Raw genomic sequence first — 25009 nt, forward strand, 5'->3', positions numbered from 1 at the left:
GAGGAAAGGATCAGGAGAGCATGAGGCTGATGCCACCATGGGCCAGGGTGACCACCCAGGGCCTGCAGCCCATGTAAGAGTCTGACTTCTGTCCTAAGTGAGACTGAGCATTATTGGAAGCTTTCAAGCAGAGAAATGGCATGATGTGGTTTACATTTAATAGGATCATTCTGTCTTCTATGTTGAAAGGAGACAGTAGGAACTGTACTATTTAAAAAAGAAAAGAAAAGAAGCCCTGAGTCCATCTAAAAGTACATCAAAGTCCTGGGAGCAGGGGCTTGGGGCTTGGTCTCCACTCTGGCTGTTGGGGGCACCCTTGTCTCTCTCAGAAGCCATCCACAGCCTCTTCTGGTTCACCTCCAGCCTCAGGCCTTGCCCAATATGCATGCTGTAGGCTGAAATCCAGCTGAACACTCAGGGACCCATGCAGGTTTCTGTGGCTCTCTCTGTTGCTACATTTCCTCTGCTGTCCTGACCTGCAAATTCTGAGCACCTCAGCCTCTGGGCCCTGATTTTTCTCATCTGAGTTCTGTGGGGAGGCCATGTTCTGCTCCTGCTCCCCTCACACCACCACAGGGAAGTGTCTCCTAAAGGAAGGTCCATTTTCTGTGTCCCTGTTACCTTCATTACCTTGGTGATTACAGTCACTGACTGCCTGCAGTTCAGAATCTAAAAGCAGGTGCTTCATAGTAGTTACATGACTGACAGATGCATGGGTTGACAGAAATACAAAGAGATGACTGACAGGTGCAGATTCATCCTCTAAACTATCAGCAAGCCAATCATCACAGCTAACCAGAGTATTCCCAAGAGTAACGTCAGCAGCATGGTGGGATAGGAAGGAGGTCCCAGGCTCCACTCACCCCATAGAAAGCTCCACAGACAAGAACACACTGGTGAATGGCCTCCCCAAACCTAACAATTGGGAATAAGTCTAAGTCATTTATGTGGCCATAGAATGGGCTAAAACTTGCATGGAAAGGGAGAAGAAATGGTCCCCATTGGCTGTCTCCCCTGCCCCAAGTAGGCACCTTACCACATACAGATTTTCCAGAAACCACAGTATCTCCATAGAAGAGAGGTGGCAGTCACCTGGCTTGCCAGAACCCAGAGACACTTCCTAGGAAACCCATTCTGGGGTCACCTCTTGGGGAGCCCAGGGGAAATGGCAAGGCTGCACCACCAGGGGTAAAGTGGAAACAAGGCACAAAGGCAAAGCTCACAGTGACCCCCATGCAGGTCTTAGTGCTAGCTCTTTGGACCTGCCAGTCATGATGCCTGATCAGGAGCACTGGCTAACTGCATAGCCCACTTGCAAAACTGAGCTGGTCACTTCAGAAGTGGTGGTAATATTTATCTGCTTTGACTCATACAGAACCAGCCTCCAGAACCAACCTCAGACTCTACCCTGAAACCTTTCCCAGGGAAAAGGTTGGTCACAACAAATTTGGCTGAGGAGGGTCTAGACATGCCATCCCCAGAAGTCTAAACAGTGCTCAGCCCCAGTCTCAAAGCTGACTCCAAAGCCCTGCCTAGGCCAGGAGGCAAACCCCAGCCAAGCATTTCTACTAAGCAAAGCAGGAAGTCATAGCCATCCCAATCAGCAATCAAACTCATTTCAGAGCTCCTCCAGCAACCCTGTTCACCTGCTGAGCTCAACACTGCTTCCAACTAGCTGGAGAACACACCAGGACTCTCTGAGGTGGCTGCAGAACCCACCCAGCAGGTCAGCATGTTGGCAGAGCCCTGTCAATAGTCTTGAGAGAGAGCAGCAAGTGCCCAGCCTCCTGTCCTGCCTCACTCAGAGCCAAGGAAGCAGACAAGCCATCTACAGCACTAAAAGAAAGCTTGGTCTCCCAGGGTCCTGACCAGAAGAACCATCTAGAATCACAGGCTAGACCAAATGGTGTAAGTCTATGCTGCCAAAGAGTACTTGGGTAAATAAATGGTAGCTGTCTCTTCAATGCCAACCAAACACACAAGGTCCAAAGAACTTCAAAGACTCAAGTAATCATGAATCCTTCAAAAGGAGCCAGCAATACTCCAACAAAGGACCTTCAAGCAAGAGAAATCTGTGAAATGTCAGGTTAAGAATTAAGATTAATCCTCTTAAAATTCAGTGAATTACAAGAATATATGAATAAAAAAGTGGAATTTTGAAAACAATATACAAACAAAATGACAAGTTTGAGAAAAAATAGAAACAATAAAAAAATAGAAATCCAAAAGATGAAGAATACTATGACTTAATTAGAACAATAAAATGCTTCAACAGCAGTTTTAATCAAACGGAAAAAAAGATTGAGTGAGCTCCACATTAGCATTTGAAACTAACCACTCAGAGGAGCAAAGAATAACAACAAAGAATGAAAAAGAATGAAGAATGATCACAGCAAGTATGGAACACTATTAAGAAGCCTAGCTTAGGCAGAAGGTGGAATGTAAGAAGGAGACATAGCAGTAAAAGGAACAGAAAAATAATCAAAGCTAATAATCACTGAAATCTTTTCTGATATAAGAAAAATTATCAATACCCAAGTATAGGAAACAGAGAGGTCACCAATAAAATTTAACTCAAAGCAGAGTCTGCCAAAACACATAATAAAGTATTGAAAATCAAAGAGAGAAACAATTCTGGGGGCTGTAGGAATCTTTTACAATGATAAATTACAGAATGGTGGAATTACATTCTGTTGTACAAGGTTTTCCACCTGATTTTTTCTGTCACTAATTGTTAAGTTGCTAATGCCCAAGAAGCTTGTTTTTATGAAAGCTGATGTATAATTACAGGGATTAATCCAGCCTCCATTGCAGCTTGAACTTGTTGCTGGTTGCCTGCTGTTATGGTGGAAAGGAACCATATTGCTTCCTTATTTATTGTCTCTTGGATATGATAAGAGATTTGGGGAGTGTGATAGGACATTACACTTGAGAACAACTTGGGTCTGCTCATCAGTGCCTGTCACTGTGTTTTCAACTGCTCTGAGGGCTGCAGTTTAAACTTTCCCTTCCTGAAGAGATTGGCAAGGATCCATGTGATGTTTGAAGGAAGGCGATGGGAATGGAGGGACTGATGAAAGACAGAGAGTCTGAGAAGTCCCAGTGATGACATAATCTCTACACTGAGGACCATAACCTGTGTTTCCCAAAGCCCACACTGCTTACTCACAAACATGCTGATGTGGTGAATGAAGAGGTCTCAGAAAAAGAGGTGCTGCAGGAGACTGCACAGCAGCTTAGTCTGCAGAAGGGCCTGGGCTGCATCAGTTGGTGCCCAAGCAGCTTCAAACTGTACTGAGGGATTATCATCCCTCTCTAGACATTTGGCTAACATTGGTAACTGCCACAGTCTGGCTGGGCACAATTCACGAGCCACTTGTCAAGCAGAAATGAACTTTATTTTTAGAACACACATGCCACACCACATGAGCTCTTCAGGAATTCCCTCAGAGCCCAACTGCCACCACTGGCTTCCCACAAGCCTCTCAACCTCCCCCACTCCTCCTGCTCTTGAGGCCGATTGGCTGGGTCACATGGGCAGAGCCAAAAAAGTCCCCCAATGAGCAGCTCTGTGGTCTGAAAGGGCAGGGAAACAGCCCAATGAGCATCACCGCAGAGGAGCCAATCAGTTGGTAGCTAGAAGTTTGCTGGGGCTGCTGTGAGCCAATCATCAGCTGGCAGCTGGAAGTTTGCTGGCAGCTAGAAGTTTGCTGGGGCTCCTTCGGCTGTGGCTGTCAACATTTCCCCCTCTCTGTTTAAACAACAAGCATGTGGCTTAGGGACCGTGCCTGCCTTAGGTTGTCCAATTCTACATATGGTTCTTACCCGTCATCGGATGAGCTGACCTCAAGGTGTCAGCCTCCTGTCTTAGGTTGGTACCATTGCAATTGGATCTTACCCGTCATTGACTACCGGTCCAGCATACAGCCACACCTGTGGATAGGTCTTTGTACCAGCGGGGGGGTGAGGTTCTTTGCCTCACCTCTGTTGGCCCCTAAATTTTAGCTGAACGACCATCACAAGCAGAAGGGAGGAAGATACACCAAGCCAATTGATGTCTCCTTTTGGAAAAATTGTCGGAGACCAGCTCCAACAAGGGGTCTCAGGAGACGAACGGATGGTAAGAAGTCAGCGAAAGAGGGGTGGAGAAACAACACAGACACCAAAATGAAGGTGTTGATCCCAATCTTTACTTGTGAAGTTGATCATGTATACTTTTCATTTTGGCAGGCTCACAGTACTTTGTGGTTACAAAACAGGAATCATTATTCAAAAAAAACAAAATATAATGTAGCTACAATTAGAAGAGAAGAATATATCTTGGCTTATGCATAAGCAAGCATTTGTACTTTTAGTTTGAGTTTCTGCTTAGTTAACTTTTAATAATAGTTAGAAATGTCCCAAACTATTGGCCTATACCTTGACTATTCTTTCTTGACTTACTGACTGGAACTGGTGCCATGGTTACGACAAGTGATTGAATTGTTATTAATTTTAATCAAACAAGAGTAAGAGCACAAACCATTGTGCACAGGAACAAGAACAAGTTGCCCAGTACTAAGCACTAATCTGTCTTGTTAACATTAATTTTTCTTCTCTAGATTTTAATTTAATTTCTCAAAAACTTCCTTGACAGGAATACAGGGAGTTTTTCATTAGATATTAACAATTTATGCTCCACAGCTGAATCATTGCATTTAGAGCAAACAGATCCATTCTTTAGACGTAGTTGCATTAATTGGGAAATTCATGTTTTTTCCTTCATACTTAATGGTCATATGAGAAGTCACAACTATACTTATTAAAGGAATACAAAAACAAATCAGCCCATTCCCAGAAACATACTGCGCTCCTCCAGAGGATGGATGCCTTGCGCCATCCACCTCAGTAGGGCCTTGCCATTGCCTGAGTCAGGGGAGGGGTGCAGCAAAAAATTGTACCACTGATGACACCATCAGCAAAAATACCCCAACACTATCACAAGTCACTGCACAAACAGATAGTTCACAATGCATACAAGTGATACATAGTCCAGGCAAGTTCTGCAAGCAGTTCCGTGATAGCTATTGCAGAAGCTGTAGATTGGTTTTATCTTTGTCTTCACCAGCACTGGGATGAAGATAGGAATTCTGACAATAATGGCTAAAGAAAAAATTATGTAACATTCCAGAAGGCACTAAAAGAAAACAATTTTCTTGACAATTTACATTATCTTGAACAGAATTATTAAATATAATGAAAAGGAAAGGTGAAAATAAACAAATAGATCTGTTAACCTCTTTTTTGTTCACATATTAAAATAATCCTCAACAGCTGTTTAACCAATTTAAATTAAACCATTTAAATCACGGGAATAAAAAAAAATATTTGGATCCATTTTTCATGAGCGCTCATCATATATGATATATGGACATACGTACATACAAACATACAACATAAAACACAAGAGTGCACACATAATATAATACATACAACACATAACATAATAGTAAAGGCCTTATAACTTTTTACAGGTGAAATCTCCATTGCAATGTTTAAAAACTCTATAGTCAAAAAATAGAACTGATCAGCAAAACATTAACCTAGGTCTGTATGAGCTCAAAAAACAAAATAGAAATTCATGATGTGGGAAAGGGTAATAATAAAATATATATTGAAAAAAGCATCCTGGTTCTGTCGCAGATGTAAGGATAAGCCAAACTGGAGTTTTGGATATCAGCTGTTATGGATTTGAGCCAAATCATCTTCTTTTTGGTCTGTAGAAATCGCTTTAGTTAATCTCTCTGGAATCCATATCGGCTGCTGTTCTCCCTGTGAAAACACACAAACAGACCCCCGACTCCAGACAATCACTGGGTCAGGACCTTAGTTAATCTCTCTGGAATCCAAATCAGCTGCTGTTCTTCCTGTGGAAACACAAAAACAGAACCCCAACTCCAGCCAATTACTGGGTCAGGACCTTTCCATTGTCCTGTTAGAATATCCTTCAAAAGTACCTTGGGCTTATGTACATATTTTGGACACATATGCCTTTTCGCAGCACTAAGTCCTAATGAATCCAAATTTAAAAAGTTTAAAGTAAAAAGGGTTATTTTAAGTTTATCTTTGGGGAATATATACCCCTTCCCAATTCCCTCTTTTTGCTTTAATAAGTACATTTTAATAGTTTGATGAGCTCTTTCAACTATGCCTTGTCCCTGAGGATTGTATGGGATTCCTGTTATATGAGTAATGCAAAATGATGAGCAAAATTGTTTAAAAGAGGTAGAAGTATAACCAGGGGCATTATCTGTTTTTAACTGTTTTGGAACGCCAACAGTGGCAAAATTTTGTAAGCAATGAGCTATAACATCTTTAGTTTTTTCTCCAGCATGAAGGGAGCCCATCAAAACTCTGGAAGAAGTATCAACTGTAACATGCAAATATTTTAATTTTCCAAATTCTGGCAAGTGTGTGACGTCCATCTGCCAAATATGGTTAGGTATCAGTCCTCTAGGATTGACTCCAAGATTAACCTGTGGTAAAAAGGTCACACAATTTTGACATTGTTTTATTATTTGTCTAGCTTGTTCCTTAGTTATTTTAAAACATTTTTGTAAAGTATTAGCATTGACATGGAACCTTTTATGAAAATTTGTAGCTTCTTCTAGTGTAGAGAAAATATGTATGTCATGTGTAGTTTTATCTGCTAAATCATTGCCCAAACTAAGGGCTCCAGGCAATCCTGTATGTGCCCTAATATGTCCTATAAAGAATGGATCTTTTCTGTCCCAGATTAGACTTTGCATAGTGGAAAGCAAAAAGAAAACAGTAGAGGAAGGGGAAATCCTGCCAACATCTTCAAGGGATACTACAGCATTAACTATATACTGACTATCAGAAAATAAATTAAATACAGAATCTTTAAACATCACAAAAGCTTGTAAAACTGCATTAAGCTCTACCTTTTGAGTTGATTGTTTGGGTACTAAAAATGTAAAAGTTTGATCAAGTGTAACTATTGCTGCTGTACCATTATTTGACCCATCAGTGAATACATTTGGAGCATTCATGATACGGGTTTTTCTTGTCATTTTTGGCTACAGGATGCGAAGACCAAAAAGACAACAAAGGATTAGATGGTAAGTGATTATCAAATGAAACATTAGGTTTGCACATGATTATTGCCCAAGTATTTAACTCATTAGCTAACTTATCAATTTGATCCATAGTATATGGAATAATAATTTTATTGGGAGAAATTCCAAACACTCCCTTTACTGCTTTTATTCCTTTGAGTATTAATTGTCCTACAGCCTCAGGATACCTAGTAAGAATAGTGTTAGGAGAATAAGATAAATGTATCCACAATAATGGACCTTCATGCCAAAATACTCCTGTGGGAATATTTTTGTTGGTATTACAATAAATAATAAAGGCAAAGTTATATCAATTCTATCCAAATGCATATTTTCCATATATGTTTCAATAATTTTTAATGCCTTTCTTGCTTCAGGTGTTAACATGCGGGGTGAATTTGGATCTGATGGACCTTTTAGGTATCAAATAAAGGTCCCAACTCTCCTGTTGGTATGCCTAGATAAGGCCTTATTCAATTTATGTCTCCTAATAACTTTTGAAAGTCGTTAAGTGATTTGAGTTGATCTACTCGTATTTGAATTTTTGGTGGACAGACCATGGTTGAGGATAATAGAACTCCTAAATAATTAATTGGAAAATTTAATTGTGCTTTATCTATTGCTATCTCTAGATTATAATTTTTTAATAAATTTGTAAGTGTGGCATAACATTCTAGCAATGTGTTTTTATCTTTGTGTGCTAACAATACATCATCCATACAGTGAAATATTTGTAGTTCAGGATTTTGATTTCTAAGTGGCTGGATTGCTTTGTTAACATTAATTTGACACATAGTTGGGCTGTTAGCCATCCCTGAGGGAGTACTTTTCATTCATATCTCTGATCAGGACCTTCATGATTCAGTGCTGGGATAGTAAATGCAAAACGTGGACTATCCTCAAGATGAATTGGAATTGAAAAAAAAAAAAACAATCTTTAATATCTATAGCTAATACATACCAGGTTTTTGGCAAAGCAGACAATTGAGGAATCCCCGATTGAGCAGATCCCATAATAACCATCTCATTATTAATGGCTCTTAAATCTTGCAATAATCTCCATTTACCAGATTTCTTTTTAATGACAAAAATGGGAGTATTATAGGGAGATATGGAAGGTTGTATATGTCCCTCCGCTAATTGTTGTTTGACCAGGTCATGGGCTGCTTGTATCTTTTCTTTAGTCAGGGGCCACTGAGGAACCCATACTGGTCTATCTGATTTCCAAGTAATTTTTATTGTCTCAGTGACCCCTTCTGAAAACCCAGTCCATGTCTATTTATTCCTTGATCTATTTTAATTGGTGCTGCTATACCTTGTTCTCCTAATCTTTTTTCTTTCCTGAAACCTTGTCTAGCCATAATAGTGGGCGCATTTGGATTGATGCTATTTGTTAATGTCAAACCTAATTGATCTAGGACATCTCGTCCCCATAAATTTATAGGAAGATGATCCAATACATATGGCTGTATAGTTCCTTCACATCCTTCAGGATCCTTCCAATCTAATACCATTGCACATCCACCCCTAGGCCTCGAAGCATTTGAATGGCTTGTTGTAATGGCCAATGTTTTGGCCATTCTTGATGACAGATGATGCTAAGTTCTGCACCTGTATCCAGTAACCCATTAAATTCATGTCCTTGAATATTTAGTTTTAGCATGGGGCGAGAATCTAAATTTAAAGACAGCATAGCCCAATCTACACCTGTGGAACCTAATCCCCTGGAACCTCTTTCTATACTACTACTGGAAAATTTATCATGTAGGCTGGGTATTATTAATAACTGTGGTATTCTATCTCCTGGTGAAATTACTGATATACCCTTTGGAGAACTAGCTATAATTTTTATTTCACCTTCATAATCAGGATCAATTACCCCGGGGCCTTATCATAAGTCCTTTTAGAGTAGAAGAACTGCGTCCTAACAATAAGCCTACTGTTCCTTGGGGAAGAGGTCTTTTTACTCCTGTGGGAATGATTTGAACTCCCATCTCTGGAGTTAGTACTGCTCTGGCGGAGGTGCAGATGTCCAACCCTGTGCTCCCTCTGGTTTGTCTGATGAGAAATCTGATGGATAATGTGTCCTGAGCACTACCCTGATGCTGTTGCTGGGTTCCTCCATGGTGTTTCTGGGTTCCTCCAGTACCCTGTATATTTGTGGTCATGGGCCCCGGAGCATTGGGCACCCCTGTCCGTTTTTTGGCAATGGAGCCTGATGCCTTTCTCCACGATATCGTGGGTAAACACCTGGTCCTTGTCCACTTTTTGATAATGGAGTTCCCTCTATGGTGGTTTTAGAACGGCATTCATTAGCCCAATATCTCCCTCTATGGCATCATGGGCAAATACCCGGTATTCTACTCCTTTGATATCTAGCTTTGTTAAACCCTCCTCCTATAGGGCAATTCCTTTTAAAATGTCCTGTTTGTTCACAATTATAGCATGTTTTTGGCTTAGCATCTAAAGTCTGTTGTACTGCTGCCAAGACTTGCCCTTGTTCATTAATGTCTCTACACAATTTAATATATGTGTTTAAATCTTCATGTCTCCATGGTCTAATGACCTCTCTGCAGCAATGATTTGCTTGGTCATAAGCCAGTTGTTTTATAAATGGCATTACTTGTTCTGTATTCCCCAAAATTCTGGAAGCCGTTTGAATAAGCCTATCTACAAATTCAGCGTAAGGTTCATTAGTTCCTTGTATTACCTTAGATAATTGTCCTTGTAAATCTCCATGCCCCTGTAGAGTTTTCCGTGCCCTAATGGCATCTACAGCAATTTGTGCATATATGCCAGGATCATATTCAATTTGTTGCCTTTGACCCTCATAAGGTCCTTTTCCTAACAACATATCTAGATTTCTTTGAGGGTAACCAGCTGCTGCATTTTGCCTAGCTGTCTCCATGCAAAATTCCTCATTGGCAACCTTCCATAACAAATATTGTCCTCCACTTAGCACAGATTTACAAATACTAGCCCAACCTGCTGGCGTCATGTCCAAGTTGGTAATGGACTTGACCATGCTTACACTGAAGGGTCCTTGAGGACCATAGGTTGTTACAGCCTCTTTTAGATGCTTCACTGTTTTGAAATCTAAAGCACGGTGAATTCGCTGCCCTCCTGCCTGCTCAAGTACAGGGCATGCTAATCTCTGAGTTCCTGTCTCAGGATCCCATCTATCAACTATGGGGGTTGAGGGCCACTCAGCTATCTCCATAGGTGGAGCTGTTGGTTGAATTACACCCTCTGGTGATAGAATGGTGTTAGTAGCAGCCTCCTCTTGTAGCTTTTTCCCTAATAGCTGTTTCTCCTCTAAGCTTTCTTCCTTTAAATTTTCTTCCTCTGTATGACTAGCTCGAGATACCTTCTCTTTTGCTTGATCTAAAATGTCTTTCTCCATGGTCTGAACCTCTAACAATTTACTCAACAGTCTTTCAGTTTGTTTTTTACTAATTTCTAATCTGTTATAAAGATAACACAACCCAATAAGATAACACAAAACAAAACCGAAAAAGAATGAAACAAAAACGGAACAAAAAATTGTTGTATCAATTTTCCTATTTTCTTGACATGTGCATTTGGGGTCTATTTCTATCTCTTCCTCAGGGGCGAACAACTTCAAACCTTGAGCCAACCATTTTTCCCAGTCTGCCTGAGAAAGTTCTAGGGATAGGCAGCTTGAAAATAAAAACAAAACAAATCAAAACAAGAACACATTGTTTTTTAAAATGGTCACCCATTCTCTTGCCTTCCCTTAGGGGTGAGCAATTTCACTTACACCCAAGCTTTAGACGTTCCCCACACGGGCCGCCAATTGCCGCAGTCTGGCTGGGCACAAATCACGAGCCACTGAAGTAGGAACAAACTTTATTTTTGAACTGCAAGAAAACACTTCACCCACGCTCTGGGGGAATTCTCCCGAACACCATGCGGCTCGTCCAGGAACCCCCAGCTGGAAATATCTTTCCCGGAAATCCTTCCTCTTGCACTTCCACAACCAATGGGAACTCTCAAGGAATCCCCGGATATCCCCACAAGAACTCCAAAGTAGCGCGAGAACTCAAAAGTAGTGGCTGAGGCGGATAGTAATGCCTCGCCTGTCAATCAGTACTGTTGGCAAAATGCCAGGGGCCATACAGACTCAGCCATGGCTCTCAGCAGAGCCTCCTGTCCATTTTTTGGCAATGGAGCCCAATGCCTTTCTCCACGATATCGTGGATAAACACCTGGTCCTTGTTCATTTTTTGATAATGGAGTACCCTCTATGATGGTTTGAGGACAGCATTCATTAGCCCAATGTCTCCCTCTATGGTATCGTGGGCAAATACCCGGTATTCTACTCTTTGATACCTAGTTTTGTTAAACCCTCCTCCTATGGGGCAATTCCTTTTAAAATGTCCTGTTTGTTCACAATTGTAGCATGTTTTTGGCCTGGCATCTAAAACCTGTTGTACTGCAGCTGCCACGACTTGCCCTTGTTCATTAATGTCTCTACATAATTTAATATATGTGTTTAAATCTTCATGTTTCCATTGTCTAATGACTTCTCTGCACCAATGATTCGCTTGCTCATAAGCCAGTTGTTTTATTAATGGAATTGCTTTTTATGTATTTCCAAAAACTCTGGTAGCTGTTTGAATAAGCCTATCTACAAATTCAGCGTAAGGTTCATTAGCTCCTTGTATTACCTCAGATAATTGACCTTGTAAACCTCCATGTCCTTGTAAAGTCTTCCATGTCCTAACTGCATCAACAGCAATTTGTAAGTATACACCAGGATCATATGCAATTTGTTGCTGCTGACCCTCATAAGGTCCCTTTCCTAACAACATATCTAGATTTCTCTGAGGATAACCAGCTGCTGCATTTCACCTAGCCATCTCCTTGCAAAATTCCTCATTGGCAACCTTCCATAACAAATATTGTCCTCCATTTAGCACAGCTTTACACATACTAGCCCAATCTGCTGGCGTCATGTTCAAGTTGGTAATGGATTCGACCATGCTTACAGTGAAGGGTCCTTGAGGACCATAGGTTTTTACAGCCTCTTTTAGATGCTTCACTGTTTTGAAATCTAAAGCATGGTGAATTTGCTGCCCTCCTGCCTGCTCAAATACAGGGCATGTTAATATTTGAGGTCTTATCTCAGGATCCCATCTATCAACTGCATGGTTGGGGGCCTCCCAGCATATGGAGGTGGTGTTGTTGGTTGGACACTTATGCCCTCTGGTGATAGAAAGGTGTTAGTAGCAGGCTCTTGTAGAGGTGGCACTGTTGGTTGGACACTTATGCCCTCTGGTGATAGAACGGTGTTAGTAGCAGTCTCCTGTTGTAACTTTTCCCCTGATTGCTTTTTCTGCTCTAAACTTTCTTCCTCTGTCTGACAAGCTCGAGAAACCTTCTTTTTTACTTGAATTTTTTCCTCTGTCTGACTAGCTCAAGAGACCTTTTTTTTTACTTGAATTTTTTTCTCTGTCTGACTAGCTCGAGAGACCTTCTCTTTTACTTGAATTTTTCTACTATAACTACAACACAACCCAACAAGATAACACCTAACAAAACTGAAACAGAGTGAAACAAAATTGGAACAACAAAAACTCATTATAATTGCCTTTCTATCCTCCTGAAAGGTCCATCCGTCCTTTCTCCCTAACTGTTCCTAAGATGTGAGTGGTTTTTCTTCCATCTTACACATCTCCAGGGACAGGCAACTTAAAACAAAAGTGAAGCAAAACAAGAGAAGAATCTTAAAATGGCTACCCATCCTCTTGCTCTACCCTCAGGGGCGAGCAGTTTACCTTATCACTTACCCTCAGTCAATCCCCGTATGGGCCACCAAATGCCGCAGTCTGGCTGGGCACAATTCAGGAGCCACTTGTCAAGCAGAAACGAACTTTATTTTTAGAACACACACAACACACTACACAGCTCCTCAGGAAAACCCTCAGAGCCCAACTGCCACCACCGCCTTCCCACAAGCCTCTCAACCTCCCCAACTCTGCATGCTCTTGAGGCCGATTGGCTGGGTCACGTGGGTGGAGCAAAAAAATCCCCTAATGAGCAGCTCTGTGGTCTGAAAGGGTGGGTAAACAGCCCAATGAGCATTACCGTAGAGGAGCCAATCAGTTGGCAGCTAGAAGTTTGCTGGGGTCCCTGTGAGCCAATCATCAGCTGGCAGCTGGAAGTTTGCTGGCAGCTGGAAGTTTGCTGGGGCCCCTTTGGCTGTGGCTCTCAACAGAGGACTTGAGAGATATTGACGCTTCAAAGGAGGAGGACATGACAGGTGAGTGAGCCATTAAAAGAGGAGGACTTGAGAGGTGAGTGATAGTGAAGAGAGGAGGACTTGACAGATAGTGAGACTTCAGGACATGAAGACTTGACAGATAGGGAGCGTTCAAGAGAGGAGGATATGACAGATAGTAAGCCTTCAGGAGAGGAGGACTTGACAGATAGTGAGCCGTCAGGAGAGGAAGATTTGACAGGTGAGTGAGCCGTCAGGAAAGGAGGAATTGACAGATAGTGAGCTGTGAGGAGATGAGGACCTGACAGAAAGTGAGCCATCAGGAGAGGATGACTTGAAAGGTGATTGACCCTTCAGGAGAGGAGGACTTGACAGACAGAGAGTGAGCCATTAGGAGAGGAAGGCTTGTCAAGTGAGTGAGCCTTCAGGAGAAGAGGACTTGACAAGTCAGTGAGCTGTCAGGAGAGGAGGACTTGATAGACAGTGAGCTTTCAGGAGAGGAGTACTTTACAGATAGTGAGCAACCAGGAGAGAAGGACTTGACTGATAATGAGCCATAGGAGAGGAGGATTTAACAGATAGTGAGCCATCAGGAGAGGAGTACTTGAATATATTGAGCTTTCAGTAGAGAAGGACTTCACAGGTGAGTGAGGCTTCAGGAGAGGAGGTCTTGACAGGTGAGTGAGCCTTCAGGAGAGGAGAACTTCACAGGTGAATTAGCTCTCAGAAAGATAGGACTTGGAAGATAGTGAGGCTTCAGCAGACGGCGACTTGACAGATAGTGAGCCTTCAAGAGAGGAGAATTGACAGATATTGAGACTTCAGGAGAAGAGGACATGACAGATAGTGAGCCTTCAGGCAAGCAGGACTTCACAGATAGTGAGCCATCAGAGAAGGACTTGACAGATAGTGGGCCTTCAGGAGAGGAGGACGTGAGAGACAGTGAGCCTTTGGGATAGGAGGAAATGACAGGTGAGTGAGCCTTCAGGATTGGAGGGATTGACAGACAGTGAGCCTTCAGGGGAGGAGGACTTCACAGGAGAGTGAGCCGTCAGAAGAGGAGGACTTGACAGGTGAGTGGGCCATCAGGAGAGGAGGACTTGAAAGGTGAGTGAGCCTTCAAAATAAGAGGACTTGACAGGTGAGTGAGTTGTCAGGAGAGGAGCACCTGACAAATGGAGAGCCTTCAGGAGAGGAGGACTTGAAAGATAGTGAGCCATCAGGAGAGGAGGACTTGACAGGTTAGTGAGCAATCAGGGAAGGGGAAATTGACAGATAGTGAAACATCAGGAGAGGAGGACTTGGCAGGTGAGTGAGCCATCAGGAGAGGAGGACTTGACAGATAGTGAGACATCAGGAGAGGAGGACTTGACAGATAGTGAGCCTTCTGGAGAGGAGGACTTGACAGGTAACTGAACCATCAGGAGATGAGGACTTATCAGATAGTAAGCCTTTAGGAGAGGACGACATGACAGGTGAGTGAGCCTCCAGCAGAGGAAAACTTGACAGATAGCCGTCAGGAAGAAGAACTTTACAGATAGTGAGCCTTCAGAAGAGGAGGATTTGACAGGTGAGTGAGCCTTAAGGAGGGAAGAACTTGACAGGTGAGGGAGCCTTCAGGAAAGGAGGACTTCACAGATGAGTTAGAGGAGAACATGACAGATAGTGAGGCTACAGGAGAGGAGGACTTGACAGATAGTGAGCCATCAGGAGAGGAGGACTTGTCAGTTGAGTGAGCCTTAGGAAAGGAGAACTTGAGAGGTGAGTGAGCCTTCAAGAAGACAAATTGAGAGGTAGTGAGCCTGCAGGAGAAAAGGTATTGAAAGACAGTGAGCCTTAAGGAGAGGAGTACTTTACAGATGGTGAGCCCTCAGGAGAGGAGGACTTGACAGATAGTGAGCCATCAGGAGAAGTGTACGTCACAGATATTAAGCTCTCAGTAGAAAAGGACTTCACAGGTGAGTGAGCCTTCAGGAGAGGAGGACATCAGAAGTGAGTTAGCCCTCAGAAGAGGAGAACTTGGCAGATAGTGAGGCTTCAGGAGAGGAAGACTAAACAGGTGAGTGAGCCATCAGGAGAGGAGGACTTGACAGGTGAGTTAGACATTTGGAGTGGAGGACGTGAAAGATAGTGAGGCTTCAGGAGAGGAGGATATGACAGGTGAGTGAGCCTTCAAGAAAGGAAGACTTGACAGATAGTGAGACTTCAGGAGAAAAGGACTTCACAGATAGTGAGGCTTCAGGAGAGGAGGACCTGAGAGATAGTGAGCCTTCAAGAGAGGAGGTCTTGACAAATAGTGAGGCTTCAGGAGAAGAAGATTTGACAGATAGTGAGCCATCAGGAAAGGAGGACGTGACAGGTGAGAGAGCCTTCAGGAGAGGAAGACTTGACAGGTGAGAGAGCCGTCAGGAGAGGAGGACTGACAGGTGACTGAACCTTCAGGAGAGGAGAACTTCACAGTTGAGTGAGGGGTCAGGATAGGAGGATTTGACTGATGGTTTGCCTTCAGGAGAGGAGGATTTGAGAGGTGAGTGAGCATTCAGTACAGGAGGACTTGACATATAGTGAACCTTCAAGAGAGGAGGACTGAAAGGTGAGTGAGCCTTCAGAAGAGAAGGACTTGACAGATAGTGAGGCTTCAGGAGAAGAGGACTTGACAGATAGTGAGCCCTCAGGAGAGGAGAACATGTTATGTAAGTGAGCTGTTTGGAGAGGAGGACTTGACAGATAATGAGCCCTCAGGAGAGGAGAACTTGACAGATAGTGAGCCCTCAGGAGAGGAGAACATGTTATGTGAGTGAGCTGTTTGGAGAGGAGCACTTGACAGATTTTAAGCCATCAGGAGAGGAGAACTTGACAGATAGTGAGCCTTCAGAGGAGAAGGTCTTCTTGACAGGTGAGTGAGCGGCCAGGAGAGGAGGACTTGACATACAGTGAGCCGTCAGGAGAGAAGAACATGAGAGATAGTGAGCCTTCAGAGGAGAAAGACTTGACAGGTGAGTGAGCTGTCAGGAGAGGAGGACTTGATAGATAGTGAACTTTAAAGAGAGGAGGACTTGACAGATAGTGAGCCTTCAGGAGAGGAGAACTTGACAGGTGAGTGAGCTGTCAGGAGAGGAGGACTTGACAGATAGTGAGCCTTGAGGAGAAGAGGACTATACAGATAGTGAGATTTCAAGAGAGGAGAACTTGACAGATTGTGAGCCTTCAGAGGAGAAGGACTTGACAGTTGAGTGAGCTGCCAGGAGAGGAGGATATGACATATAGTGAGCCATCAGGAGAGGAGGACTTGACAGGTGAGTGAGCTGTCAGGATAGGAGGAGTTGACTGATAGTTAGCCTTCAGGAGAGGAGGATTTCAGAGGTGAGTGAGCCTTCAGTAGAGGAGGATTTGACAGATGAGTGAGCCATAAGGACAGAAGGACTATTCAGGTGAGTGAGCCATCAGGAGAGGAGGAATTGACAGATGAGTGACCCATCAGAAGAGGAGAACTTGACAGATAGCCTTCAGAAGAGGAGGACTGACAGGTGAGTGAGACTTCAAAAGAGGAGACTTCACAGATGAGTGAGCCGTAAAGAGAAGAGAACTTGACATATAGTGAGCCTTCAAGAAAGGAGGACTTGACAGATGGAGAGCCTTCAGGAGACGACGACTTGACAGATAGTCAGCATTCAGGAGAGGAGGACTTGACAGATAGTGAGCCTTCAGGAGAGGAGGACTTGACAGATAGTGAGCCTTCAGGAGAGGAGGACTTGACAGATAGTCAGCATTCAGGAGAGGAGGATTTGACAGATAGTGAGCCTTCAGGAGAGGAGGACTTGACAGATAGTCAGCATTCAGGAGAGGAGGTCTTGACAGAAAGTGAGCCTGCAGGGGAGGAGGATTGACAGGTGAGTAATACTTCAGGAGAGGAGGAGTTGACAGGTGAGTGTGCTGTCAATAGAGGAGGACTTGACAGAGAGTGAGGCGTCAGGAGAAGAAAATTGACAGATAATGAGCCCTCAGGAGAGGAGGAAATGACAGATAGTGAGCTGTCATAATAGGAGGACATGACAGATAATGAGCCATCAAGAGAGGAGGACCTGACAATTGAGTGAGCCATCAGGAGAAGAGGTCTTGACAGTGAGCCGTCAGGGGAGGAGGTCTTGACAGATAGTAAGCCATCAGGACAGGAGGACTTGAAAGATAGTGAGCCTTCAGGAGAGGAGAACTTGACAGGTGAGTGAGCTGTCTGGAGAAGATGACGTGACAGATAATGAGCCATCAGGAAAGGAAGACTTGACAGACAGTAAGCTGTCAGGAGAGGAGAACTTGATAGATAGTGAGCCATCAGGAGAGGTGGACGGACCGGTGAGTGAGCCTTCAGGGGAAGAGGACATGACAGGTTAGTAAGCTGTCAGGATAGGAGGAGTTGACTGATACTTAGCCTTCAGGAGAGGACAACTTGACAGATAGTGAGCTTTCAGGAGAGTACGACTTGACAGATAGTAGGCTTCTGGAGAAGAGGACTTGACAGGTGAGTGAGCTGTTTGGAGAAGAGGACATGACAGATAATGAGCCGTCAGGAGAGGAGGACTTGACAGATAGGAAGCCATCAGGAGAGGAGAACTTGAGAGGTGAGTGAGCCATCAGTACAGGAGGACTTGACATATAGTGAGCCTTCAGGAGAGACCTTGACATTGAGTGAGCTGTCAGGAGAGGAGGACTTGATAGATAATGAGCCATCAGGATAGGAGGACTTGACAGGTGAGTAAACTTTCAGAAAAGGAGGACTTGACAGATGGTGAGCCTTCAGGAGGGGAGAACTTGACAGGTGAGTGAGCTGTCTGGAGAAGATGATGTGACAGATAATGAGCCATCAGGAAAGGAAGACTTGACAGACAGTAAGCTGTCAGGAGAGGAGAACTTGAAAGATAGTGAGCCGTCAGGAGAGGAGAACTGACAGGTGAGTGAGACTTCAGGGAGGAGGACTTGAGAGGTGAGTAAGCTGTCATGAGAGGAGGAGTTGACTGATACTTAGCCTTCAGGAGAGGAGGACTTGAGAGGTGAGTGAGCCTTCAGTAGCGGAGGACTTGACATATAGTGAGCCTTCAGGAGAGGAGGACTTGATAGATAGTGAACTTTAAAGAGAGGAGGACTTGACATATAGTGAGCCTTCAGGAGAGGAGGTCTTGACAGGTGAGTGAGCTGTCTGGAGAGGAGGACTTCACAGATAATGAGCCCTCAGGAGAGGAGGACTTGCAGATAGTAGGCTTCAGGAGAGGAGGACATGACAGATAGTGAGCCATCAAGAGAGGACTTGACAGATAGTGAGCATTCAGATGAGGAAGACTTGACAGATAGTGAGCGTTCAAGAGAGAACTTGACAGGTGGGTGAGCTGTTTGGAGAGGAGGACTTGACAGATAATGAGTCATCAGGAGAGGAGGACTTGACAGATAGTGAGCCTTCTGCAGAGGAGAACTAGACAGATCATGAGCCTTCAGAGGAGAAGGACTTGACAGGTGAGTGAGCTCTCAGGAGAGGAAGACTTGATAGATAGTGAGCCTTCAGGAGAGGAGGACTTGACAGATAGTGAGCCGTCAGGAGAGGAAGACTTGATAGATAGTGAGCCTTCAGGAGAGGAGGACTTGACAGATAGTGAGCCGTCAGGAGAGGAGGACTTGACAGATAGTGAGCCTTCAGGAGAGGAGGACTTGACAGATAGTGAGCCGTCAGGAGAGGAAGACTTGGCAGGTGAGTGAGCCATCAGGAGAGGAGGACTTGACAGATAGTGAGACATCAGGAGAGGAGGACTTGACAGATAGTGAGCCGTCAGGAGAGGAGGACTTGACAGATAGTGAGCCGTCAGGAGAGGAGGACTTGACAGATAGTGAGCCGTCAGGAGAGGAGGACTTGATAGGTGAATGAACCATCCAGAGTAGGAGAATGCTCTTGTAAGGTAAGAAGTAGCCTGTGAATGATTAACTCCAGTAGAGATAAAATCCAAGAGAAAGTGCCACAAGGGAAACTCCAGATTGCACACAAAAATGCATAAAGAGGTCACACACAATTATGGGGTTGGGAGGGGTCCAGGATTTAATGGTGTTGGAACTTGTTGTTCCCAACCAGGAACACTTATCAATCGACGCGAGTTGTAGATACCATCCAGCAGCATCCATGTATCACCTGGGTGCCTCAGAATCCATGCAGGTTTCATGTCCCCATCCCCATGTACAGAACCAGAATCTCCATTTTACCAAGTTGGAGAATCGTGGTTCTGATAACTGATAGAGAGCAGATCCAGATTTGATCCCTTTGCATATCTGCACACACTTTGAACTGAGTAACTATTTGCAGAATGAAGGGTACAGGAATTCTCTTCACTGTATTTCCAACGGGATAGGCCTTATGGACTCATCTTCTTGCTATTGATCATAAACAGTTTAAGGGAAGAAGGCGCAATTTTACCATAACCACTTGCTCACCCCTTCAAATTCCTGACTGCCTGGTCTATGCTTTGGGTTATCCTTACTTTTTCCCTCTCACTCCCAATTCTTTAGTCCTTCCCCCGGGACTCAGAGTAATTCTGCTTCTGTTCTCTTAGGAAAAAAAGCAGCAAGGTGATTAGCTGACTGAGGAGAGGAGACAGAGTGTTTGAGGTTTGAGCAGGTAGGAGGTGTGAGATAATCAAGAAGAGAAGGAGAATTGACTAGAAAACGAAGAGTGTGTGGCAGATGTACTGCAGGTCTAAGTGTGGTGGTTAGGAGTGAAGACAAGCCAGTCCACCATAGTGGTGGGGTTGTCATCGTAATCAGGTAAAGTTCATCCAACCAGACATGGAGAGGGCAACAAGAGTGGAGAGTGCATAGCAGGTGGGACTGCCATGTTGGGCCATGGACTTTAAACCAGCTGGGCTGGGAATTGAAGAGCAGATGAGGGAGGTCTCATGGGAGTCAACATACAGAGTGAATGAACCGAGTGGGTAAGCAGAGGTTTGGAGAGGAAGCTGTTTGACGGTGAAATTTCAGTGGTGTTCAGTTATCTGCATTGACTGTCTTAGTTATGACCCTAGGTGTAGGTAGGTGAGGTGAGATGGATCATAAAATCGTCAGAGTAAGATCATAGAACTGGAAAATGAGATGGCAGAGAGTATTAGAGGCCCACCTCAACATCAGTTTCCTCTTCTCTTTCAATAACCTTGGTATAATAACTTTGGTGTGAAAAAAGCACAAAAACCTTGGTATGCCTTTCTGTATAAAGACACATCTCTTAGCTTCCCTGGTAGCTCTCTTCTAGTGAGATCTAAGTGGAAATTTTATATGGAACTTCTGTTAAATTTCCTTAAGAGAAAGGGTGTGCCCTTACATTTCTCCTTCCTTCTATGTAGGATGTTCATAGAATGGCTAGAATCCAGCAGTCACCTTGGATCGTGAGGTAGCTGAGAATAATAGAGCAGAAAACAAACTACAGAGCTGTTATATATCAGGACTGTCTACCTCTGGACTTTTTTATGTGAGAAGAAATAAACTTCAGTCTAGTTTAAATCATTGTTTGGAGTTTTTCTACTATATATGACCAAATCTAATCCTAATTAATATATTGGATAGGTGAAAGTACTACCTAGAAACTAAACTGCAGGAGTAGTTATGTTCTTAGAGAAAGGCACAAAGCTTGATACTAAAATATTTACAGAATGAAGGGGAGTGAATGGGTCTGAAAATATCTACAACCAGGAAAGATGGGGGCCAGTACTTCAGTGGAGTAGGAGGACTCGAGAAAGGAAAGAGAAACAGCGATGAGGACTGAAGAAGACACACTTTCTTTATGTTAAGATCCTGACTTTTTAAAAGATCTATTTGTATAAATAAGTTATAGACAGATGTGTTTCAAACCACAACAGACTATTAGATACCATACTGCCACCCCCACGGCAGCTGAATTTAAGGTCTGAATTTCCAGGGACCCAAATAAAACACAGACACACACTTTACCTTTAAACAAGCTTCAGGATAGCTCCTCCGCTCTCGGCCAATGGAAGAGTGAGGGGTAGTCACGAGAGGCTGGCAGGAGAGAGTGAACACGTTCCAAAGTGGGCTTTTATTGGGAGAACCCTCATTCTTAGAAAGTTCCATCCAAAAAAGGTAAGAAGGGGCAGGGTTACAAGGGACAGGTGAGTGTCATTGGACCCACGGGCTGTAGGGTGATGCCTATGTCTGAAGATATGTCCTCAAACTTCCAGGACTGGGGCAAAGTCCAAGTCACTATGAGAAGTAGCGATGATCAAAGCCTCTGCACTCCAGGATGGAGACACGAGTCATTCAGAGGCTGCCCCACCACAATGACTCAGATCAGTGGTCTATTCCAGAATATCTTCTGAAAGAACATGTTTGCCCCACAGATATTTCAAAATGTTAAGCACCCTGATCTCCTTAATCATGTTTTCTAAAAGTGATATTCACTATTTTTACAAAAATACCTTTATGTTATTTATTTATATGTGGTGCTGAGGATCAAACCCAGTGCTTCACACGTGCTGGGTGAGCACTCTGCCACTGAGCTACAACCTCAGTCCCCCACTGTTTAAATTTTTAAAATCCCAACCACTTTTATCTCCCATGTTACATGTATGCATTCAATTAATTAATCTATGGAGGCTTCACTGTGTTCCAGGCACTATACTAGGCACTAGGAACACATAAATTAACTGCAAAGAAATCTGCCTCCCAAGAATTTATTAGTTCAAAGAGGAACCATGTGAGAGAACCACTTGTTACCACATAGTTTGGTATTTAACAAAAACCAACAGGTGTGATATTAACAGGTGTGTTAAAAGCACAGAGGAGCCCAGTATTTCATATTGGGGATCAGGAAGCTCTTCATGGAAGAGTTAACTGATGAACTGAATCTTGAAGATGATGGGGGTGTTATTTAGCTAAAGAATTTATTGAGGGCTGGGGATGTGGCTCAAGCGGTAGCACGCTGGCCTGGCATGCGTGCGGCCCGGGTTCGATCCTCAGCACCACACACCAACAAAGATGTTGTGTCCGCCGAGAACTAAAAAATAAATATTAAAAATTCTCTCTCTCTCTCTCTCTCTCTCCCCCTCTCTCACTCTCTCTTTAAAAAAAAAGAATTTATTGAAATCACAACAAAAGAATACACTGAAGCATGAAAAATCATGCACTTTGGGAAATTTCAAGTAGGTAGCCTAGAGAATGTTTATTACTATGTTAAGGTTAGCCAGAGTAACAAGGCAGGCCCAATATGAAGTAACATTACCTTACTTATGTACGTAGCTGCTCTTAATATAAATCTTGCTTGTGGGGACTACTGGCTTCATGTTCTCAGATACAAGAAAACTTATCTAAGTGAATCGAAGAAATTGTCTTTGGACTTCGTATCACCATTTCTCAGTCAATATAATCACAGTTAATACTTACTCAGCAATGGAGGTAAAATTTGCTGTTGTAAGTTATGTTTTATTAAGTCAACTTAATTTGAGAGTAATCAGGTAAACATAGTAATGTGGATGAATGTATAGCCAATGTTGTTGTTCTGCTAAGAAAATTCCACTAGACTGTAGCTCTAGGTCAAATCCTGAATCAAATGAATACATTTCTTTTTTTTTCAAGTAATTTTTAAATTTTAAAATAGTTTTTGATTTGGGGCAAGGGTTGTAACTCAGTGGTAGAGCACTTTCCTGGCATGCGTGAGGCCCTGGGTTTGATCCTCATCACTACATAAAAATAAATAAATAGAACAAAGGTATTGTGTCCCACTACAACTAAAAAATAAGTATTTTTTAAAACTAATTTTTTTTAGTTGTAGATGGACACAATGTCTTTATTTATTTTTATGTGGTGCTCAGGATTGAACTCAGAGCCTTGCACATGCTAGGTGAGCACTCTATCACTGAGCCACAACCCCAGGCCCCCAGAAATAGTTTTGATTTAAGAAAGTTTGCAAAAATATTAGAGTTCTTGAATACACCCACCTGGTTTTCCTTACTGTTGACACATTATTATGTCCATTTGTCACAATCACAAACCAACATTGACTTGTTATTATGGACCATAATGCTACTTTACTTACTCCCCAAGTTTTACTTCCTACCCTCTCTTCATTCCAGAACACTCCATTCCATTTAGATGACAGGCCTCCTTAGGCTCCTCTATACTGTGCTCAAAACTGCCTTGTTTTTGATGACCTGGGCAGTTTTGAGGTGGTCAGGACGTCTGCAGAATCTTCCTCAACTTGAGACTGTTGGTACTTTCTCATGGTTAAGCTGGGCTATGGTTTAGGGTGAGTGCCACAGAGGTAAGGGACCTTCCCGTCCTACCACAGGGTACCTATGGTCAGTACGACTTATGGCTGTCGATGTTGACCTTGGTCACCTGGCTGAAGTGGTACTTGTTGAATTTTTCCACTGCAGTCACTCTCCCCCCTTTCCATGCTGTAAATTTTGAAAGGAAGTCGATCTATACCACCCACTTAGACAGTCGTGCTCCGTCTCCTTGAGAAGAGAGTGTCTGTATGAATTATTTGGAATTCTTTTGTAGAGGAGAGTTCCGTTCCATCTCATTTATTAATTTATTCAATCATTTATTCATATCACTATGGACGTGTGATTTTTTATGTCTTTTGTTCTAACAGTAGGTTATTTATTTTATTGCTCAAATTTGTCCACTATTTGGTGGCTCCTGTGTCCCCTTGACACATGCTTATTCAGAGAGCACTTCCTCACTCTCTGGCATTACAAGAATGCATTTTTATTTGGTAACCAGATTTAATATAATTGGAGAATTTTTATATAAATATATACACACATATACATGATCTTAATATAAAGAGCAAAATATATAAGTAGAATATATAAATAGAATATTAGCATATATTCATCAATACTAAAGCTTTGCATCTTGAGTTGTTTTGAGTGCAATATCCTATTCACATCTTGCATTCAGCTTGGTTTAGAAATCAAGTGATGATTTTTTTGGTAACCTTACATATTATATGTAGAATGAGAGAATCAAATCAATTTAAAAATACACACTTTAAAGAGGAAACTGGGGTGTTATTAGTGATAATTAGGGGATTATTAATTCAATACATTTACATCCTAAAAAAGGCAAGTTTATATTATAAAAGGAGAAAATTTAAGAAGCAAGAGACCTTCAATTTACCTTTTAAAAAATAACTTTATTTTATTTATTTAATTTAATGTGCTGTTGAGAATGGAACCCAGGGCCTCATTCACCTAAGACAGCATTCCACCACTGAGCCACAACCACAGCCTTCAATTTACTTGTGTTTTTTTTTTTGGGGGGGGGGTACAGGGGATTGAACTCAGGGTCACTCAACCACTGAGCCACCCCCGGCCCTATTTTGTATTTTATTTAGAGACAGGCTCTCACTGAGTTGCTTAGTGTCTTACTGTTGCTGGGCTGGTTTTGAACTCGTGATCCTCCTGTCTCAGCCTCCCTAGCCACTGGATTATAGGCATGTACCACTGTGCCCAGCTTCAATTTACTGAGTAATCTGTAGATTAAAAAATTCTAGATCTGGGGCTGGGGCTGGGGCTCAGTGGTAATGCACTTGCCTGGCATGTGTGAGGCACTGGGTTTGATTCTCAGCACTGTGTATAAATAAATAAAATAAAGGTATATC

The 25009-nt window shown here is 42.9% G+C and overlaps 1 protein-coding gene across 7 annotated transcripts in view; it reads right to left on the reverse strand.

Annotated features, from left to right (window-relative positions):
• Positions 1-3498: 3498 nt before the first annotated feature.
• FMO5 (flavin containing dimethylaniline monoxygenase 5) overlaps positions 3499-25009 on the reverse strand; it is a 58943-nt gene continuing 37432 nt past the window's right edge. The window contains exons 9-10 of one of the 7 annotated variants that reach the window (XR_014023891.1): positions 21334-21402; positions 8913-10970 (exon numbers count right to left, since the gene is read on the reverse strand). Coding sequence is in view for 5 of the 7 variants with exons in the window: in XM_081308819.1 (XP_081164945.1) it covers positions 14894-15164 (271 nt within the window). In the remaining 2 variants the exon portion in view is untranslated. The other 6 variants (XR_014023892.1, XM_081308821.1, XM_081308815.1 and 3 more) reach the window with 6 other exon arrangements.

Source organism: Spermophilus citellus, assembly GCF_964194105.1.
Source record: "Spermophilus citellus genome assembly, chromosome: 9".
Taxonomy (NCBI): Eukaryota; Metazoa; Chordata; class Mammalia; order Rodentia; family Sciuridae; genus Spermophilus; species Spermophilus citellus.